A 22,500-nucleotide genomic window follows, 5' to 3' on the forward strand; every position below is an offset into this window, starting at 1 on the left:
CATTAAATTACACACAAACTCGCTCAACGGAACAAACATTTCCTTCTTCCCTCGTAAAATACAGTTTATCCACAAACACACAATCGATATCTGTACACGGGCGTCTTTGTGGAGCGGCCGAGTCCCCGGGCATTGTGGGTAATCGTCCAGATTATTGATAAAACCTTAAACGTGTCCGTCTAACAAATCTCAATCGATAGCGGACAAACAGAAAGAGGAAAACTAATAAAGAAATACAAGTCGAGCACGTCTCGTTCGCAGCGAGTCTCTCGTACCCACATAATAAATAGCATCATTTAGTGGTGTAATATCACACACACTTCCCTCGGGCTCTCTCTGCAGCTGGTGGCAGTGCGGGCCGCTTTGACCCCCAGGGGTCAGAGTTCACGCGCGGGTGATCAGTCACGTCCCGGCCCTGAGCTCGACTGGGGTGATAGATGGAGATCCGCGCTGACCAGCCGCTCATCAGGGAAATAACGCGCTCACCTGCCCGTAGGTGTGTGTGTGTGTGTGTGTGGGAACTTTAGCGGAGCACAACTGAAGAAAAATGCCCTCAGAAGTTCCAACAATCCTCATAGAGAACAGGAGTCTTGCACTGGGATGCAACTAGACGAGTGATTTTTGTGATGCACGTGCTAATCATAATTTATAGTTATGTTTATTATTATTATCCAAAGAATAGATTTTTTTTACTCCGCAAGGATGCATTAAATTGATCTAAAGTGGCATTAAAGACATTTGGAATGTTGCAAAAGATTCAAATAAACGCTGTTCGTTTGAACATTCTATTCATCAAAGAATCCTGAGATTTAAAATGTATCACCGTTTCCAACACTGACAAAAACTATTTATGAGACACTAAGTGATAATTATGAGAATAAAAGCCAAAAATCATGACAAAAAGTCAATACTATGAGATAAAAAGTTGTAACTATAAGATACTAAGTCATAACTATGATATAAAAAAGTCATGATTATGACAAAAAAGTCATGATTATGACAAAAAATTATGAGATAAGTAATAATTATGAGAATAAAAGCCAAAATTTGACAAAGTCTCTAAATTATGAGATAAAAAGTTGTAACTATAAGATACTAAGTCATAACTAAGACTTTTTGTCATAATTATGCCTTTTATATCAAAATTATTACATAAAAAGTTGTAACTATAAGATACTAAGTCATAACTATGATATAAAAGTCATAATTATGACAAAGTCAAAATTACGAGATAAAAAGTTGTAACTATAAGATACTAAGTCATAACTATGATATAAAAGTCATAATTATGACAAAGTCAAAATTACGAGATAAAAAGTTGTAACTATAAGATTCTAAGTCATAATAACTATGATATAAAAGTCATAATTATGACAAAAAGTCAAAATTATTACATAAAAAGTTGTAACTATAAGATACTAAGTCATAACTATGATATAAAAAGGTCATGATTGTGACAAAAACTTGAGATTATGACAAAAAATTATGAGATACTAAGTGATAATTATGATAAAATCCAAAAATTGACAAAAAGTCAAAATTATTACATAAAAAGTTGTAACTATAAGATACTAAGTCATAACTATGATATAAAAAAGTCATGATTATGACAAAAACTTGAGATTATGACAAAAAAATTATGAGATAATAAGTGATAATTATGAGAATAAAAGCCAAAAATGGGCAAAGTCTAAATTATGAGATAAAAAGTTGTAACTATAAGATACTACCGGTAAGTCATAACTATGATATAAAAAGTCATGATTATGACAAAAAATTATGAGACACTAAGTGATAATTATGAGAATAAAAGCCAAAAATCATGACAAAAAGTCAATATTATGAGATAAAAAGTTGTAACTATAAGATACTAAGTCATAATAACTATGATTTAAAAGTCATAATTATGACAAAAAGTAAAAAAATGATGAGATAAAAAGTTGTAACTAAAAGATACTAAGTCATAACTATGATATAAAAGTCATAATTATGAGAAAAAGTCAAAATTATGAGATAAAAAGTTGCAACTATAAGATTCTAAGTCATAATAACTATGATTTAAAAGTCATAATTATGAAAAAAAGTAAAAATTACGAGATTAAAAGTTGTAACTATAAGATACTAAGTCATAACTATATAAAAAAAGTCATGATTATGACAAAAACTTGAGATTATGACAAAAAATTATGAGATACTAAGTGATAATTATGATAATAAAATCCAAAAATTGACAAAAAGTCAATATTATGAGATAAAAAGTTGTAACTATAAGATACTAAGTCATAACTATGATATAAAAAAGTCATGATTATGACAAAAACTTGAGATTATGACAAAAAATGATGAGATAATAAGTGATAATTATGAAAATAAAAGCCAAAAATTGGCAAAGTCTAAATTATGAGATAAAAAGTTGTAACTATAAGATTCTAAGTCATAATAACTATGATATAAAAGTCATAATTATGACAAAAAGTAAAAATTACGAGATAAAAAGTTGTAACTATAAGATACTAAGTCATAACTATATAAAAAAAGTCATGATTATGACAAAAACTTGAGATTATGACAAAAAATTATGAGATAATAAGTGATAATTATGAGAATAAAATCCAAAAATTACGAAAAAGTCAATATTATGAGATAAAAAGTTGTAACTATAATATACTAAATCATAAGTATGATATAAAAGTCATAATTATGACAAAAAGTCAATATTATGAGATAAAAAGTTGTAACTAAGATACTAAACTGAAGAAAATCTCCTCAGAAGTTCCAACAATCCTCCTAGAGAACAGGAGTCTTGCACTGTGATACAACTAGACAAGTGATTTTTGTGATGCGTAACACAATCAAAGCAATCAGAAAACGTGCTAGGGTTATGTAATCATAATTTATATTTATTATTATTATTTAAAGAATAGATTTTTTACTCCGCAAGGATGCATTAAATTGATCTCAAGTGGCATTAAAGACATTTAGAATGTTGCAAAAGATTCAAATAAACGCTGTTCGTTTGAACATTCTATTCATCAAAGAATGAATACATTCTTTACACATTGATAATAATAATGACAAAATGTTGACACAAAAAGTAATTATGAGATACTAAGTGAGAATAAAAGCCAAAAATTATGGCAAAAAGTCTAAATTATTACATAAAAAGTTGTAACTTTAAGACACGAAGTCATAACTGTGATATAAAAAGTCATGATTATGACAAAAAGTCATGATTATGACAAAAACTTGAGATTATGACAAAAAATTATGAGATACTAAGTGATAATTATAAGAATAAAAGCCAAAAATTTACGAAAAAAAGTCAAAATTATGAGATAAAAAGTTGTAACTATAAGATACTAAGTCATAACTATGATATAAGAAGTCATGATTATGACAAAAAGTTGAGATTATGACAAAAAATTATGAGATACTAAGTGATAATTATGAGAATAAAATCCAAAAATTGACAAAAAGTTAATATTATTAGATAAAAAGTGTTAACTTTAAGACACGATGTCATAACTATGATATAAGAAGTCATGATTATGACAAAAACTTGAGATTATGACAAAAAATTATGAGATACTAAGTGATAATTATGATAATAAAATCCAAAAATTGACAAAAAGTCAATATTATGAGATAAAAAGTTGAAACTATAAGATACTAAGTCATAACTATGATATAAAAGTCATAATTATGACAAATTCTTGAAATTATGACAAAGTTAACTGAGATACTAGGTCATAACTAAGATATAAAAAAAAGTCATGATTATGACCAAAACTTGAGAATAAATGACACTTTACTATATATTCACATAGAAAGCAGCTGATTTACATTTGAAATAATATTTCACTGTTTTTAATGTATTTTTGAGCCTTGGTGAGTAGAAGAGACTCTTTCAGAAACATTTCATGTAAAGCAAGCACTTCTATGCATTCAACGTATGAAGAAAGGTGCTATATATATATATTATTATTATTATTATTAATAGTTCTGTTTCCATGTTGATGCTGTAGTGATGTTCATCTTTCAGGGTTCGAGGAGGACAGACACACAGACGCTCCTGTAATCTCGTTCTCATTGCATTAGCATGGCGCTGTCTCACACTGATGATGTCATCGCTGTGATAGATACACCTCGTCGCGACTCGCGGCGCTGCTCTGTCTGAGGGGGCGTGGCCTCGTTCCACTGAGACTCATGGGTAATGCGCTCCACGCCATAATCCAATTTCTCGGCATCAAAACGAGCGATTTTGTTCTTTGTTTCGGGTCATTTCTGTCACTTTAATCTAAAAATGCGTCTGCTCCAGAAAACATCCAGTGATTTATAAGACGTGTTGAAGCTTAAAGTGAGTGTGTGACCGCACACCAGACATCAGGCGGAGACACTGCGTTCTGAAGAGTTACACAGCGCGACTGTGTGTGTGTGTGTGTGTGCCCTGTGGCTATAATAACACACTCATGTAAATCACATCACACACACCTTCCTGTCACCTCTCATGTGTGGGTCACATAACACACTCCAGAGGTCAAAGGTTAAGCCTGACGGCCTCGGGCGAACAGGAAGAGACGCTGCTCTATATTAGACAGAGAGAGAGTTTTTCTGCTCCAGCAGGTGAAAATAAAAGTCACTTTTACTCATTTTCAATACTTAGTGCTAGAGGGTTGAGCACATCTCTATTTTATACCTCAATAATTTGATGATATTTAGCTGTATTTTGTAACTTTTCTGTTATTTGGTCCTTAAATTGTTTTTTTTTTAACCTGTAAAAGGGCTTTTTTCTAAGCTTATTAGATAAATGCATCATCTTTTATGTCACATTCTTACATTTAAGCAATAAATTAGATTAGAATTATAAGAAACAATAGGCTGTTAACAATCGAATGAAAACTAAATACATTTTTGCACTGCTGAAGTGGCATCTAAAGCAGCATTTACACTGCGATCATAAATAATGCTATGAGATTACGGTTTAAAAATAATATTTTTAATACTGAAATTAATTTTTTTTATAATTATATTTCAACTATGATTTTAAAACCGCCAGTAGGTGGCAGCAAGTCACTGTCTTAATGAGTGAGTCGTTGAATCATTCACTCAACCGATTTATTTATTTATCACAGAATCAACTGGAATTGAACTACAATATTGTGTCTAAAATGTAACACAAAATCAGTATCAACAAAATCCATGTTATGAGATTAATGTTCCAATTAATAATATTTTGATTATAGAAATATGAAATGATGGGAAAAATTAAATGATACTATTATATTTGAAACTATAACAGCCAGTAGGTGGCGGCAAGTCATAATAACCGGATCATAGAATCATTCACTCAACCGATTCGTTCAAACTGGCTGATTCCTTTTATGAAAGGAGCAAGTGTCCATTGACTTTGTGAATGAGTCATTGAATCATTCACTCACCTGATTCATTCAGATACAGTGAATCATTCACTCACCCGATTCATTCAGATATAGTGAATCATTCACTCACCCGATTCATTCAGATACAGTGAATCATTCACTCACCCGATTCATTCAGATACAGTGAATCATTCAAAAAGGAAGCAAGTGTCCATTGACTTTATGAATGAGTCATTGAATCATTCACTCACCCAATTCATTCAGATACAGTGAATCATTCACTCACCCGATTCATTCAGATATAGTGAATCATTCACTCACCCGATTCATTCAGATACAGTGAATCATTCAAAAAGGAAGCAAGTGTCCATTGACTTTATGAATGAGTCATTGAATCATTCACTCACCCGATTCATTCAGATACAGTGAATCATTCACTCACCCGATTCATTCAGATACAGTGAATCATTCACTCACCCGATTCATTCAGATACAGTGAATTATTCACTCACCCGATTCATTCAGATACAGTGAATCATTCACTCACCCGATTCATTCAGATACAGTGAATTATTCACTCACCCGATTCATTCAGATACAGTGAATCATTCACTCACCCAATTCATTCAGATATAGTGAATCATTCACTCACCCGATTCATTCAGATACAGTGAATCATTCAAAAAGGAAGCAAGTGTACATTGACTTTATAAATGAGTCATTGAATCATTCACTCACCCGATTCATTCAGATACAGTGAATCATTTAAGAACGAAACACCGCTGTGTGTTGCTGGGAGACGCAACCTTTCTGCTTTGTTTATTTTTGTTGACAAAACAGAGTAAAAACAGTCAAAATTGACAATGCTGTGTCTAAAAATTTGTCAGTTTATATATTTTATTGAACTGTTGTATTAAATAATATCACAATAGTGCTGATATTCGGGAAACTAGCACTTTTGCTCGTGTGATATTGCTTTTAAACAGAAAACACAAGAACTCATACAAGGGCAATTTTGGGGCATTTGTATTCATTTTGGTGGCATTTAGGACCTTGCATGACGTTATTTTACACCAACGCCAGGCTAGTTTGCTTGTTGTTAAGCTTAATGGAGGGCTGTTCCCCGAGTTAGACTGCCTGTGTGTAGACGTGTGTGTTTCCTCACCTGCGTCCAGCAGAATCCGTACGGTCCGCAGGTCATCGGCCAGAGCGGCGTAATGCAGAGCCGAACATCCCCGGAAGGAAGCGCGACTGCTCAGACGACTACTGAACTCGTCCTCTCTGCTCACCAGCACTGACACACACACACACACACACACACACACACACACACACACAGAGTTGTGAACATCAGGTAATTCCAGCGCTGCTTTATTATCAGAGACAATTAAAGGTGCAGTCTGTAAGATTGACAGCTAGTGGTTGAAATAGGTACTGCAGTCCAAATTCAAAATATCAGAGATTGTTGTTTCCCCGCCTCCTCGGACTCGACGCTCACACGGGTCGCCAGTTTGAGACACGCAACAGGAACGATCGCAATTGACAATGAAAATACCTGGCTGTAGAAGTGTTTTCAGAGAAACGAGTATGTGAACTTAGCATGTTTCCTCAATATATGCAAACATATTATGGTATTTTTATGCTTTAGTAGAGTGAAAAAGTTACACACACAGCACGGTTACACTACAGGAACTAACCACTGAATAATAACGGATTCAGACTTCGTCAAATCATGAGAAGAAACTACGACAGTAACACCGAACGATGATAAAACTAGATCGAGAGACATGCAATTGCGCAATTTATGTTACTAATTAATATAATCATTTATTTAAATTTTGTTGCTGATTGTTATTTTCCAATTTTACACCATTTACATTGATGTAAACTTTTTCCTAAACCCTTTTTCTATGATGACATTGGATTTGCGTTCACTTTATTTGTGAGAGCTCATGAAATCAGAATGTAAGTATTGTGTCTTCCAGGTCAAGTCTATATTTTTAAGCTTAAAAATGCAAATATACTCATGAAAGATGACAATAATAATAATAATTGATTTAAGACGTTTTACCAGCTCATCAAATCTTATCAGTTTATGTGAAGAAAATACGACAATAACACAGACAGTAATACAACCAGATTAAAGACATTTAATTGTGCAATTCATGTTACTAATTAATATAATAATTTATTTAAATTTAGTTAATTTTAATTAACATTTTATTTGAATCCACTTTTTTATACGAGTCAAAGCGCTCATGATTCAGGAAAAGTCTATATATATTTTTATATTCTAGTCTCATATATTTTTATGCTCAAATATATCATAATTGAAGATAGATGATGAATACTAATTGTCCGTTTGCATAATTTCCATTACTAACCGATATAATAATTAGTTTGAATTTAAAAGAAATGTTGCTGATTATTCATTTCTAATTTTACACCATACAGTCATTTTATTTAATAACATTTTTATTAAAGGGGTGGTATAATGCCCTTTTCACAAGATGTAAAATAAGTGTGTATGTGAAGTTTTAGCTCAAAATACCCCACAGATATTTTTATATAGCATGTTAAAGTTGTCACTTTTTGAGGGTTAGCAAATTTTTTTTTTTGATTTTGAAAAGATTTGTGTCCGGCCCTTTAAATGCAAATGAGCTGCAGCTCCCGACACAGTGGGCGGAGCTTCAAGAGTGTGTGTGTGTTAGCAGCTCCGATTACCTCACGCAGACACACGCTAAAATGTCAGAAACTGTTCTGCCTTTCATGTTTAAACCGGAGTCAGACAAAGATGGAGAGACTAAGAAGAAGAAGTGACAACATAAGCAACAAGACATCTCTGAATGGTTAGTTGATGAATTTATGTTGCTGATGTGGAGTTAACTATATTCAATTAGCATATTCTGTCAGGATAATCTATAAATCGCTTGTATAGGATCTGTTGTGAGATGCACACAGAGTGACTACAACAGCTCTTCCTCTTCTCAACATGGACTGCGTTCCCGGGGGCGGGGTTTATGTAAATTTTAGGGTTAGTGATGTCACTAACCCGGGAGGAAGCTCGTGTAGTCCCTACCAGCCGTTTGTTGTAGTCCTTAAAAAACGATTTCTTTAAAAGCAAATATCTCCCTTTGCTTTGAACTTTGAGCGTTGTAACTTTGCAGATGTTGTTTATGCTCAAACAGCAACATTACACACTAACTACAGTTAGAAAAGTGAAATCATAATCAACCCCCCCTTTAATTAAAGAGCTCATGAAATCAGATTTTGAGTCTCAAATATGCAAACTGAAAATTAGGGATGCACCATATATCGGTCGCCATATCGGTATCGGCCCGATAATGAGCATTTTTAATGTTATCGGCCTGATAGGAAAATGTGAACGATATATTAAAGCCGACAAATAATGTATTATTTCCTTCAGCTGAGACTCCTCAGATGTGAATGTTCAACATGAGGATTATGAATTGCTTGATATATAATATGATTGAAATCACTTCATAAGCAGCGCGAATCTGTCATATCGGCTACATGACATCATAACGAGAACATTATAAGTGTGTGTTTGGGACGTGGCTTTTAATGGTGAGACTTTTGCTTTTGTAATCAGGCTCTCAAAAATGTGGATTTAGATTTATCGGCCGATATATCGGTTATCGGCTTTAAAGAATTATCGGTTATCGGCCAACATTTTCATAACGGTGCGTCCCTAATGAAAATATATAACTCATTTGGGAAAACTGGCTCCAAAAATACTGATGACATCATCCTGTAAGAGGGCGTTCCACTTGTCCTGCCCAACTTCCTGTTTTAACAGGAAATCTGATTTCATGGGATCTTTAAAGCTACTCGATCTGGGCTATTTTTGTGTTATTTGTATCGGATTTGATCCGCACTGCACAGCCAAACACTGAAACAGAGTCACAGAGTGTCTGATGATGTTCAACGGCGTTCTTAAAAACAAGACAAACCGTTTAAATTAAGAACAAACGCATGTAAAACCGCTTGCGTAAAGCGTGCGATTATTCCCCCAGTGCGGACACACACACATAAATCATAAAGCAGCAACAGTGTTTCTCTTCTGTCCGTGTACACAAACATATTTTCTCTCTGGGCTGCTGTCAGGCGGGTCGTCACGAGAAACTAATGTCTGAGAGCCAGATAATCACAACTAAACCCAATAAACCGTCAGACGGCCAGAGCCCAGCGATCCATCACACACACACACACACGGTCGCATGGAATATTCTCATATTACACACACACACACTCACTCACTCTCATTCATCATGGTGCTTCAGGGAAAGATGCTCCTTCAAGACCAAAAAACTGCCAACAAAACAAATGTGAGTAATATACATACAGCAGCCAGATATGACAAGCGTGAACGCTGCACGTGTGTGTGTGTGTGTGTGTGTGTGTGTGTGTGTGAGAGAGAGAAAAACACTTACAAACATCATGCTGCTAAATAAATTGTGTGCCGATATGCAAACAGCACAAAATGAGTGCGTTAGAATTGATCTCTGTAATAACACACACTCCTGCTGTTTACATGTGTGCATGGATGTTTTTATGAATAACAATGAAGATTATGATGATGGTGAAGCATAACGTATGAGTGTTCGTCGCCTCACCCTCTAATGAGTGAACGCCCTTCTCTCGAGCCGTCTCGTACACACTGTTGAAGTCATCGCCCAGGTTCGGATCGGCACCCGCCTCCAACAGGACCTTCACAACACTGACACACACACACACACACACGATCATTAACAGCATAATCTCAGTGAACACAGAGACCACATTGCACATGTTGAAGGTGATTTGATTGTATTTGTTCAGTACAAGATTGATTTTAAAGCAGTGAATAATACTGTTTATTTAAATATGTTCATATTCATAACTTGAGTTTCTGACATACAGTGATGTACACATTACCCATCATGCACTGAGAATCTCAACCTTTTACATATTTAAACTAGATCATTTTTCCAACACACATTTATGTTTTTAAAAATGACATTTTGGTAACACTTTACATTAAGGTCCTGTTAAGTGTTCATGTTAGGGTTTATTATTATTATTATTATTATAATATGAAGAAACATTCACATGACAAACAGAGAGACAATCATTAATATGAATAAAAACAGCACATCTGCACATTATTTGTATTAATATTCAATATTTAGAAAATGATTGCAGAATTGATTATTTATTATTATAATTATTTATTATATTATTAATGATTATTTAGACAATTTCTGTATCACATTATTTGAAAATATGATTGTTCGATATTTAGAAAATTATTGCATCACATTATTTGAATAATGACTATTTCATACTTAGAAAATCAATGCATCACATTATTTAAATAAAGATTGTTCAATATTCAGATCATTATTTCACCCCATTATTTGAAAAATGATTGATCAATATTTAGATGATTATTTCATCACTTTATTTGAATAATGACTTCAATATTTAGAAAATTATTGCATCACATTATTTGAATGATTATTTAATATTTAGAAAATTATTACATCACATTATTTGAATGATTATTTAATATTTAGAAAATTATTATTTGAATAATGACTTCAATATTTGAAAATGGTTGCATCACTTGAAAATAATGATTTTTCAATATTTAGAAAATGATTGCATCACATTATTTGAATGATTATTTAATATTTAGAAAATTATTTCATCACATTATTTGAATGATTATTTAATATTTAGAAAATTATTGCATCACATTATTTGAATGATTATTTAATATTTAGAAAATTATTGCATCACATTATTTGAATGATTATTTAATATTTAGAAAATTATTGCATCACATTATTTGAATAATTATTAGATATTTAGAAAATGATTGCATCACATTATTTGAATGATTATTTAATATTTAGAAAATTATTGCATCACATTATTTGAATAATTATTTAATATTTAGAAAATTATTGCATCACATTATTTGAATGATTATTTAATATTTAGAAAATTATTGCATCACATTATTTGAATAATTATTTAATATTTAGAAAATTATTGCATCACATTATTTGAATAATTATTTAATATTTAGAAAATTATTGCATCACATTATTTGAATAATTATTTAATATTTAGAAAATGATTGCATCACATTATTTGAATGATTATTTAATATTTAGAAAATTATTGCATCACATTATTTGAATAATTATTTAATATTTAGAAAATTATTGCATCACCTTATTTGAATGATTATTTAATATTTAGAAAACGATTGCATCACATTATTTGAATAATTATTTAATATTTAGAAAATGATTGCATCACATTATTTGAATGATTATTTAATATTTAGAAAATTATTGCATCACATTATTTGAATGATTATTTAATATTTAGAAAATTATTGCATCACATTATTTGAATAATTATTTAATATTTAGAATATTATTACACCACCTTATTTGAATAATGAAAGTGTTTTACAATGAACATAAAAATTGAATAATAAGCATTCACACGCCATACAGACAGAAACTCTTCGTAGTGTGTATGAACGCCGAGTCGGGACAGAATGGGTCGGGTCAAGTGTGTGTGTGTGTGTGTGTGTGTGTGTGTGTGTGTGGGAGGGCCACTGTTGTCATGGAGACGCTGCTGGCCCGAAACCATTCGGGTTCCAGAACACTTGAGTTAACGGAACACACACTCCCAAAGCAAACAGGGCCGTGACACACACATGACTTCACACACACACAAGCGTGATGCTTAAATCGGCACTAAAACTGAGAGATTGGCCCCGTTTTTGAGTTCCTGAAGCGTAGGATCTCAGGAGACAGAGGCGCCGGACGACGTTCTCAGGGTCACGATGTTTATGCATGAGAGATGTGGTGTGTTTTAAGGGGAAACCGGGCCATATGTGTGAGACCAAAGAGTAGTGACCCTGAGCAAAGCACAAACACAAACACAACAGTGTGTGTGAGTCCCCGAAAGAGTTGGACAGCACAGAAAGAGCCAGGATTCGTCACTGAGAGGTGTGTGTTTTCATGCTTGTTATTCTGAATAAAACACTTCCATAAAAATAAAAAACACAACTTCATTACATACAGTTGAACAATCACAGTCACGATTGTTCTGACCCTAAAATGAAATTGGATCTAAGAAACGGTAGTAAAACATTCAAGAAAACACAAAGAGAGCGATTGCTAAAAAAAATAAAAATACCACGTTTAAAACTAAAAGAAAGAAAAGAAAGACGTCTGCATGTTTCAGACGGTCAAAACACGACATGATGGGAGAACATACGGACACACACCTGCTTCTGTGAACCTGTGTTTACTAAACACACCTCAGGCTGGACTGTTCCTTCCGCTCACACACACACACACACACACACAGCTGTCCAGGGCATATCTGTATCTGACAGGTGGTACGAGTAAAGGTCAAAGTTCACCTGTGTTTAAGTGTAGTGAAGGTACTTTACAAAACTACATGGTTTAAACTAGTTAAACGAGCCAATCCGCACATTTGAACAATTAGTTACACTGGTTATTTACACAGCTACACACAACAAAACTAACTGGGCATTATCTTTAAATATTTACTTTATACTATATAATATTTACACTAAATACTTAATTCTTGCAATTCCAATTCCAATTTATCTGGTATAAAACAACGAGGATCTAAAATAGAGACAGATATATACTTAAACGGATGATTTTACACTAAAGACAAGTAATAATACTAGAAAACACTCATTTATAGAATTGAATTGAAAATAACTACAGTGAATTGGGAATTATTTTAAATATTTAACTATATTAATAATAATTTAAAAAAAAACTTAAGTATTTTTCTATGACAAAACATTGAGGATCTCAATTAGTGTGACGAAATGATCTTAAACAGATGATTTCACACTAAACATCCTAATTTATAGAACTGAATTGTGCGTAATCTTTAAATATTTAACTATCAATTAATTTCTGCAATTCCAATCAGTCGGACAAAACACTGAGGATCTTAATAAGGGTGACAAATTAAACCGATAAATGGATATACTAAACATAATTAATACAATTAGAAAAGAATTTACAGAACTGAATATAAACAGAACAAAAGAAGACGTGAAGAGACTCAAATTAATTACTCTTTTTAACAAGTTGATTTACAGCACATTTAGTTTGTACTGATTGAACTCCCCCCCCCAAAAAAACATGATATTATCTGATAATTCCCAATTCAATGTAGTCATTGTTCAGTTCCAGTTCTAGTTTCATTAATTGTGTTTAGTGTAACTTTATCTGTTAAATTCTGTCAGAAACCAGTATTTTGCCTCAGAACTGGTTGGGAAAAGTGCTAAAAGGTGGCCAGAAAGATACACTTTTATAGTATCTGTACTTTACTTGAGGATTATTCTTTCTGGAAACTTTTTACTTTAACTTCACTACGTTTGAAAGACGAATATCGCACTTTTTACTTTTTATTCTGAAAGTAGTGACGTCAATCACATTATTTTCATCTCTAAAACGAGATTGTTTTTTATGTAGGCTATAGCCAATCAGTGATCGCTCTTCTAGGGTCACGGGTCGTGAAGTTCAGCGATTTCCCATCATTTTATGTCAACACTAAAGGCCTGTTCACACCGGGACGAATTTCGCGCGCGATATTCGCCGACGTTTAACGCCTCATGACTAAACACAGGGCGCCAATGTGAGTGTGCACACCGACACGAAAAACGCCACGCGTAAAAGCGTCCTTTTTTTAAAAAACGCCTCAGGTTCGTTTTTTTATTTTGACGCGCCGCGTCAAAAACTATCCGACCAATGAGATTGGCGCTTTTGCTCACATGTCTGGAGCTTCTGAAGTTACAGTAAAACACAGCTTGGGGGCGCTCAAACACAAAACGGTCTTGCCGAGCACACATACGTAACGGCGAAGAAGATATACGCCAAGTAGCGTCAGAGGTCAAGGTCAAGGTCAAGGTAAACTTTATTATCCCACAAGGGGAAATTAATGTGGTCATTCATTTGCGCCCTTGTCACAACATATTCTTTAAAAAACATAAAAACAATACATAAAAACAAAAAGAAATGACAAAACTACAGAATTGACAATCACAATCCAACATTTAACGTTAAAAAAAATGTATAATGTTATCCAGTAACTAAAACTTTGATAACTTGCGTTGTGCTTGATCATTATAAAGTCTGATCGCTGTAGGTACAAATGATTTATTGTACCTTTCTGTTCTAATTCTCTGCTGTAAGATTCTACCAGTTGACCTATTGCTTCTCATAAATTTATGATGTAAAGGATGAGAAGGATCATTGAGGATTTGATCAGTTTTTTTCAAGATAAGCTCTTTGTACAGTTGAGCTGCCGACACCTGGTCAATTCCGATTATCCTGCTGGCCATCTTAACCATGCGCTGCAGTTTCCTTTGGTCCTTAACATGCGTGTTGCCAAACATACAGACAAGGCCAAAGGACAGAACACTCTGGAGGAAACTTTTATAAAACATTACAAGAATGTATCTTTCCAATCTAAAATTATATAATTTTCTAAGGAAGTACATCCGTTGGTGCATTTTCTTAGTTTTGTTCAGAGCACATTCATTAAAAGTTAATTTTGAATCAATTTCAATTCCCAAGTATTTATATGTTGAGACCCTCTCCACTAGTTCACCATTGATCTCAGAAAAGGGGACTATTATTTTGTTTTTACTAAAATTTATGACCATCTCTTTTGTTTTCTTCACATTGATTTCGAGAAAGTTCTCAGAGCACCAATGAGTGAAACCCTGCAATTCCCTCTGAAATCCACTCACAGAAGAATTGTCCGATTTTAAAAAACCAACCAATGCTGTGTCGTCAGCATATTTAAAATAAGTGTAGGCCGAAGAGGAAGCTTGACAGTTATTGGTGTATAATGTGTATAAGATAGGCGACAGAACGCACCCTTGTGGTGCCCCTGTATTTGTCATTTTTAAGGAAGATATACATGAATTAAATCTGACTTGCTGACTACGATCCGTCAAGAAGTCATAAATCCATAAAATCAATTGTGGATTTACTCCTAAATGCACCAATTTTCTCACCATCAGATGGGGTTGGATCGTATTAAAAGCACTACTAAAGTCAATGAACACAATCTTAACCAGACTCTGAGCATGCTCAAGATGCTCATGAGTACTATTAATCAAAGATAGCAGTGCATCCTCAACACCTCTCTCTGCGCGATAGGCAAATTGGTTCGGGTCTAAAAGAGGTGAGACCTCATGAAGAAGTCGTTTTAAAATAATTTTTTCAAAACATTTCATAATTGCAGATGTAAGGGCAACAGGGCGCAGATCATTAAGTTCCTTAGGTCTATTGTTTTTAGGCACAGGCACTATTAGGGATTGTTTCCATAGGCTGGGAATGACACCTGTATCTAGTGACAGCTGGAACAACCTATGGAGGGGCTGTGCCAACTGGTCAGCACACACCTTTAGTGTCCTGCAGCTGATACCATCCGGTCCACAAGCTTTACGGGGATTTACACGTCTAAAATAAGATTTAACCTCATCCATAGAGATGCAAATGCCCGTAGCCTTCATGTCTTTTACTGCTAAAATGGCCTCATTCTGTTCAACATTAAAATCATATGTATCAAATCTGCAATAAAAATTATTTAATTGATTTGCCATATTAAAATTGTTCTCTGCTACCATCGGGTGCTTCTTGGGCTTATATCCTGTGATAGATTGGACTCCCTGCCAGGCTCTCCTAGCATCATTTTTAAAAAGGTTTTCTAACTTGTGTTTATATGCTGCTTTACATTCATTGATCTTGCTTTTAATCTTTTTCTGCACTATCTTTTTCTCTTCTCTACTTCCTCCTTTAAACAAACGCTTTTTCTCATTAAGGAGTTGCTTTAACTCTGGGGTAACCCAAGGCTTGTTATTTGGGAACATCTTAATAGTCTTTCTTGGAATGATTGTGTCCTCACAGAATTGTACATACCCCGAGATAGCAAACACTGCGTCATTGACGTTGTCAGTCCCGTCTGTCACTACATTCCAGTCCGTGCACTCAAGGCAATCCTGGAGTGCCTCAGTCGCAGCAGCAGTCCAGCATTTAACCTCCACCTTTTTTGTTTTCTCACGCCGTAGGCGGGACACATATGTAGGCATCAGTTTAATCATATTATGGTCCGAGTTCCCTAAACCGGGCAATGCCTTAGAATAAAACGCGTCCTGGATGTTTCCATAGCAATGGTCAAGGCAAGCTTTATTGCGCGTAGAGCAGGTGACATATTGTTGGTACGTGGGCAAATGTTCCTTTAAACTGCATGAATTAAAATCACCCAAAACAAAATTAGCTGCGTCGGGGGCCTCTTCCTCCGCCTTAGTTACAAGTTCATGAATCATAGTGGCAGCGGCCAGTGTATCGGCGGACGGTGCAATATACACAACAAACAGTCTGATTTGGTGTATCTCCCTAGGCAAGTGGTAAGGCCTTAGGGAAAGCGCTAACAGTTCAATGTCCTTCGTACAAATATGATGCTTCATTGTAATATGACCAGGGTTACAGTATGTATTGTTAATAAACGCGCACACACCTCCACCTTTCCTTTTCCCGGAGTTCTGGTTACGGTCCATCCTCACCAGCGTGAAGCCCTCTAGGTCGACCAGCGAGTCAGGGTCCGCCTCCGTGAGCCAGCTTTCCGTCAGACAGATGAGACAGGATTGCCGGTATTCAGTGAGATACTGAGTGCAGGCCCGCAACTCATCTGCCTTATTCCTTAGGCTTTGGACATTGCCGAACACAACAGATGGAAGTGATTGTCTGTAGGGCTGTCTTTTCAATCGTTCCCGGATTCCTCCTTTCCTGCCACGTTTCCTTACTTTGACATTGTTACCCCTGACACATTCAGGTGGTAACAGCGATGTGTCGTAGGGATGAAGTCGCGTTGCAGGGGATTTAAAATTTAGCAGAAAGTCTCGTGTGTAGGTGATTCGGGCTTCCTGGCCACTATACATGTAGTGATTGTAGCCGGCGGCATAAGTAATCAGAATCACCAACAAAATAACTGAATTCGGCTTCATTCTGAGCCCTAAACGTTCATCTGTCTAAGAAAAAAGAATAAAACTTGCTTTAGTCGTCAATTTTGATGGATTGTGAAACAATTACTAAAACAAACAAACAAACGCGCAAAGAGACCGTGTCGCCGCTCGCGCATGCGCCAAGAGAGGTCATATCATATTTTGTGAATGTCTAATTGAAGAGAACTGGCACTATCTGGTTACTTCCGGTTTCTGGACTGGCTGCAGTAACACTCTCTGTCCATGCGGGGGCGCTCGCGGGCGAGTGCAGAATGAATGGGAGTCTATGGGGTTTCACCCCCAGAAATCCACTTTTCTCAGGATGTAATTTTTTGTCAAGTAATTTGAAAGTTGCATTCAAAAGGGAGGGCTAAGATAATACACTCAGCTGAAAACTGCATTTTTAAGTTCACTTATTTGTTCTAAAAATCCAGTCAAAAATGTGATGACGTCACATAATAGCAGAATGCTAGCGTGTTCTGGCCAACAACGGCCCAACCTGTAAGAAATCGAAAGGACATAAGTACTCGTTCATTCGACTTTTGGCCTATAATCTATATTGAACTTGCGGAATCAACAATAAAATCTATGTTGATTCAACGTCAAGCATTAGAAAGAGATACATTTAGCCGTTTAGCCCCAAAGACTCCCATTCATTCTGCACTCGCCCGCGATCACCTCCAGTGGAGCTCTAATGGAACTGCAACCAAGATGAATACATCGGGGCTAATAGGAAGTGCCAAGGCTCTCCGTTAGACGGGCTCTGGTAGCATCTACACTGCCGGGAAAAATGAAGACGAGGAAGATGTGAGGCAAGATGAATGTTGAATTATAATATTCCCGGCCCTTAATCTGCACGTTTACACACACCAGCGGCATTGGGTTCGGCGAGTGCCAACAGAGACCAGTTCTAACGCACTGGAGAAGATCCAGCAAAGCCTGAAACTGTTCTGTGGTCGAGCACAGACGACACTGAACACTATTGACCAGAACATCTCACCGCTGTCTTATAAACACCTCAGGAACTGTGGACACTTGTGGAAGAGTTCAACATGATGAGGAGATGATCAGTGTAACTCCACAACAACTACAGAAATGTCTCCGCTAACATTCAGAAACGTGTAAAAGTGAAGCTCTCCCTGAGTCTCTCCGTAAGGCTGCACTCGCTGCTGTTACTCCTGACTCTGGATCAGTGAGATCGGCCTGTGTTGTTATTGCCGGAGTCTCTGAAGCTCCGCCCTCTTCTGAATGGAGGCGGAGCTAAAGCTCATTTGCATTTAAAGACACGCGTTTTTGCTATCCTTTTATCATATGTCTTGGAGATGCAATAATATCGTATATCGTGTGTTCAGTATCGTTACACTCCTAGTACTTTTACTGAAGTAAAAATCGTTCTTTACAACTTGTACTTGTACTTGGAGTAATATTTGACCAGTAGTATCTGTACTTTCACTCAAGTAAGGAAGTCGTGTACTTTGTCCACCTTAACCCTTGTGTTATGTTGCGGGTCAATTTGACCCGTTTCGATTTTCAAGTTGTTGGAAATACTGGTTAACCTTTGGTTTTTTTATTTATATTTTGTGACTTTTTCTCATTTATCATGATGAACATGCATGCAAAGTTTCAACATGCTGATGTGTTTTGACATATACAAACAAAATTACTATTACGTTCGTGATGTTCGCGGGTCAATTTGACCCTCATAGACAGCCATTCAAAAGCAACTGTACAGACACAAAATAAAAACATTTATTTAGTGTATGTAAGGGCACTTCAACTCCAGTTCTAGAGTGCAAGTGCATCTAAAAGTGCTCTAACCCTAACCAAACACACTTGAAAAAGCTAAAATCACAGTGTTTAGAATTATTTGCAAATTACAGATGAAAATCTTTGTCAGACACAGATAGTAAAAAAAGCTCTCATTTCAATATTCAAGATATCTAAAATACCTAGCTTTTAACCAGTTAAAAGCTAGGTATTTTAGATATCTTGAATATTGAAATGAGAGCTTTTTTATGTAGGATTTTCAAAGGCAGCTTCACAGAGCCAAAAATATAAATAAAAAACATTTATTTGATGTATGATTTTGTGATGTTTGGTTTCTCACTTCCCTGTGAGAGAATAATGAAACTAGGGAACTAGGTCTTAGGAAACTAGGGAAAGTTAACTTAGGAAAATTAAAAAATTTAATTATACAGCTAAATTTTATTGCTCAGTTACGATGTTCAAAGCATAAAAAGAAAAAAAAAAAAGAAAAAAATGTATATGCAAAAAAAGTCAATATACTGTTTATTTTCCAATTTTGGCAAAAATCGGTTTAAAAAATGGTTAAAAACATTTTTTATAAATCATATTTTCAGATATAATGTTTTTGTAATGTTTGACAAATGTTGATATTAAAAGTTTACAGTTTGTATCTAAATCTTTGTTGTTTTTCATAGTGTGATTTTTGAGGAATTGTATTGAATCTAATTAGGGTCAATTTGACCCGCTCCAAAAAGGGTGTACACAGAAATCGAACAGTGCACAAGGGTTAACTTAGTAACGTCACTACTTTCAGGTCTCCAGAAGAGAACATTGATCCTAATCGAGTGGTAAAAGCTCTTTGCATCATTACAATATGCCGCAATGATATGAAAATGAGCGTTTGTTTCGTACTAAAGTTCATCCGTTGCCCTGTTCCCACTCACTCCAGAATAATCCCAGCACATTCCCACCATGACTGGCTCTTCTCAGGCCCTAAATGAGGGATAATCCCCCTCTCCAGAAGCCCTCGCTCCCTCACTTCTGCTCTCTTTATCCTCGAGTGAGATTCGTGTCGTTGGATCGGAACGGTCAACACGGGTTCCTCTTCATTGCGGGTCATTGTCCACGTGAATGGACAGATCTGGGTGGTGGCCGTCGCTGGGTTAAGAGTGCAAACAGTCTCACACACATCAAAGCTCAGCAAACATCTCAGTCTAAAGCATATCCTTCTCGCTTTTAAAAGAGAAACAGTCTCAGACTTTGATCACGGTCCGAGCGTCTGTCCCGCCACCAAATACTCAACAACTCAACCATACACGTGCAGCTCACACACTACATGAACGTTACAATGTCAAATTTAACTATTCTATCGCCCAGCTCTAATCTGATAAATGCGACTCGAAGGAATGAAGGTATTAGGATATTATTAGAATTAAATGTGTACATGCATTCAGAGCTAAAATCACAGACTTAAACCTGGAAAGTTCTAGGATTCTGAAAAGTTTCAAACAAAACAAAAGTTGTGTAGATTCTATATTCTATTTGTAAGATTCTATTCCTTTAACTATGTTCCTACATAACATCTCTGCACATTTTCTCTCAAGTTTACTGAAAATGCACTTTTTTGATTTATACAATATATATATTTTACAAACTAATTTGATAAAATAACCACATGTCTAACCAAGTTATGTTCCAAATTTGAAGTTGATATCACAAAAATTTAGCCTAAAGTACAGTTTCAAAGGAAACGAATAGTCCAATTTCGAAACGATGAATTTTGAGTGTTTAACCTTTCAAATGATACAATTACAGTCCTGGACGACATCACTACACTTTTTAAAATTTTTAGTTTACTGTAAAGCAAATGTACTAAACTAACTACTGTACTTGTTATTATTTTATGCACTGTCTGTCCCGAAACAACTCAACAACACACTTGCAGCTCACAAATTACATGAACATAAAAATGTAAAATCTAACTATATTATCACCCAGCTCTAATCTAATAAATGCAACTCGAAGGAGTGAAGGTATTAGGATATTATGATATATGTATTTGTATATCAACATTTGAAGTGGATCAAAAAATGTCATCAAAGTTGTCCTAAGACAAGAACAGCAGGTATTGTTCAAAATTCATGTATAACTTTTTTGATCCACTTCAAATATCGACTACTCTCTCTATTTATAAATACATTTGACTTGATTAAGATTGTAAGTTAAATGTGTGTATACAGTGGGCTGTAAAATCACAGACAATCTGGGACTTCTGAACAGTTTAAAACAAAAAGTTTTGTAGATTCTATATGTAAGATTCTTTGTGGTTTCCTTCAATTATGCCAATTATTATTTAATAACGTTTTAAGTTTATATATTTATTGTAAAATATCAATTTTACAAACCAATTTGTCAAGTTGTGTTCCAAATTTGAAGTTGATCCCACAAACATGTAGCCGTTTCCTTTGTAACGCATTGTCCAATTTCAAAATGGTTTTCACACGATGAATTTTGAGCGTTTCAAATGACACGATTAAAGTCCTAAAGGCCTCATTACATGTTTCAGATATTTCCCTTGTCTAAAACACTTTGTTCAGCCTCCACTAATGAAATGATGATATAAAGCAAGTGTCTTAAAGTCCCCCTGTGGTGTAAATCCAGTTTTTAATGTTGTTTATGTGTCTATGTGGTGTTTTTAATACGCTTTAAGACACACCATGTGTAAGTTCATAAGTCGACAGCATTGCTGAGTATTTTCTCTTTAAAACGGCAGTGAACCAAAGACAGTCTCAAAAACACGGTTTGAAATCGCTGGTGTTTCTGACGTCACAAACGACCTTGTAACCAATCAGATCAACGTGTGATCGTCAACCAGTGGATCTCTGAGCTGAGCGAGTGAGTGGAGGCGGGGCTCATTTGCATATTCATAGAACCGCGCATACTAAATGAGTTAAGGGTGTCGAGTTACATTCAAGATATTTTAAGGCATGAAGATTTTTTTTCAAGGAAAAAACATTTAAATGTCATTTTGGTGATCAAAGATGAGTTTTAAAGGGATAAAATGATTGACTAAATGGGGATTTTAAATAAGATAGTCATCCTGAGAACAACTAGACTAATAAAATGTCATTTATCATGCGATTCTTTGTACAAACGATCAGATGTTCTTTTCCCAAAGAAGCTCAAGATGGTTTTCTAACATCTCACATCACAACGATCTTCAGATTTGGCTCATGTAGCTCAACATATACGTTTACACAAGCACAGACCAAACACAGATGT

General features: G+C 35.0%; 1 protein-coding gene across 2 annotated transcripts in view; it reads right to left on the reverse strand.

The window, feature by feature from the left end:
* clpb (ClpB family mitochondrial disaggregase) overlaps nucleotides 1–22,500 on the reverse strand; it is a 52,073-nt gene that overhangs the window by 24,546 nt on the left and 5,027 nt on the right. For both annotated transcript variants that reach the window (XM_056251288.1, XM_056251287.1), the window contains exons 4-5: nucleotides 10,016–10,119; nucleotides 6,544–6,672 (exon numbers count right to left, since the gene is read on the reverse strand). In XM_056251288.1, the coding sequence (XP_056107263.1) occupies nucleotides 6,544–6,672; nucleotides 10,016–10,119 (233 nt within the window). The remainder of the gene's footprint in view (nucleotides 1–6,543; nucleotides 6,673–10,015; nucleotides 10,120–22,500) is intronic.

This window comes from Rhinichthys klamathensis, unplaced genomic scaffold, assembly GCF_029890125.1.
Source record: "Rhinichthys klamathensis goyatoka isolate OS25496 unplaced genomic scaffold, OSU_Roscu_1.1 h1tg000080l_1, whole genome shotgun sequence".
Classification (NCBI taxonomy): Eukaryota; Metazoa; Chordata; class Actinopteri; order Cypriniformes; family Leuciscidae; genus Rhinichthys; species Rhinichthys klamathensis.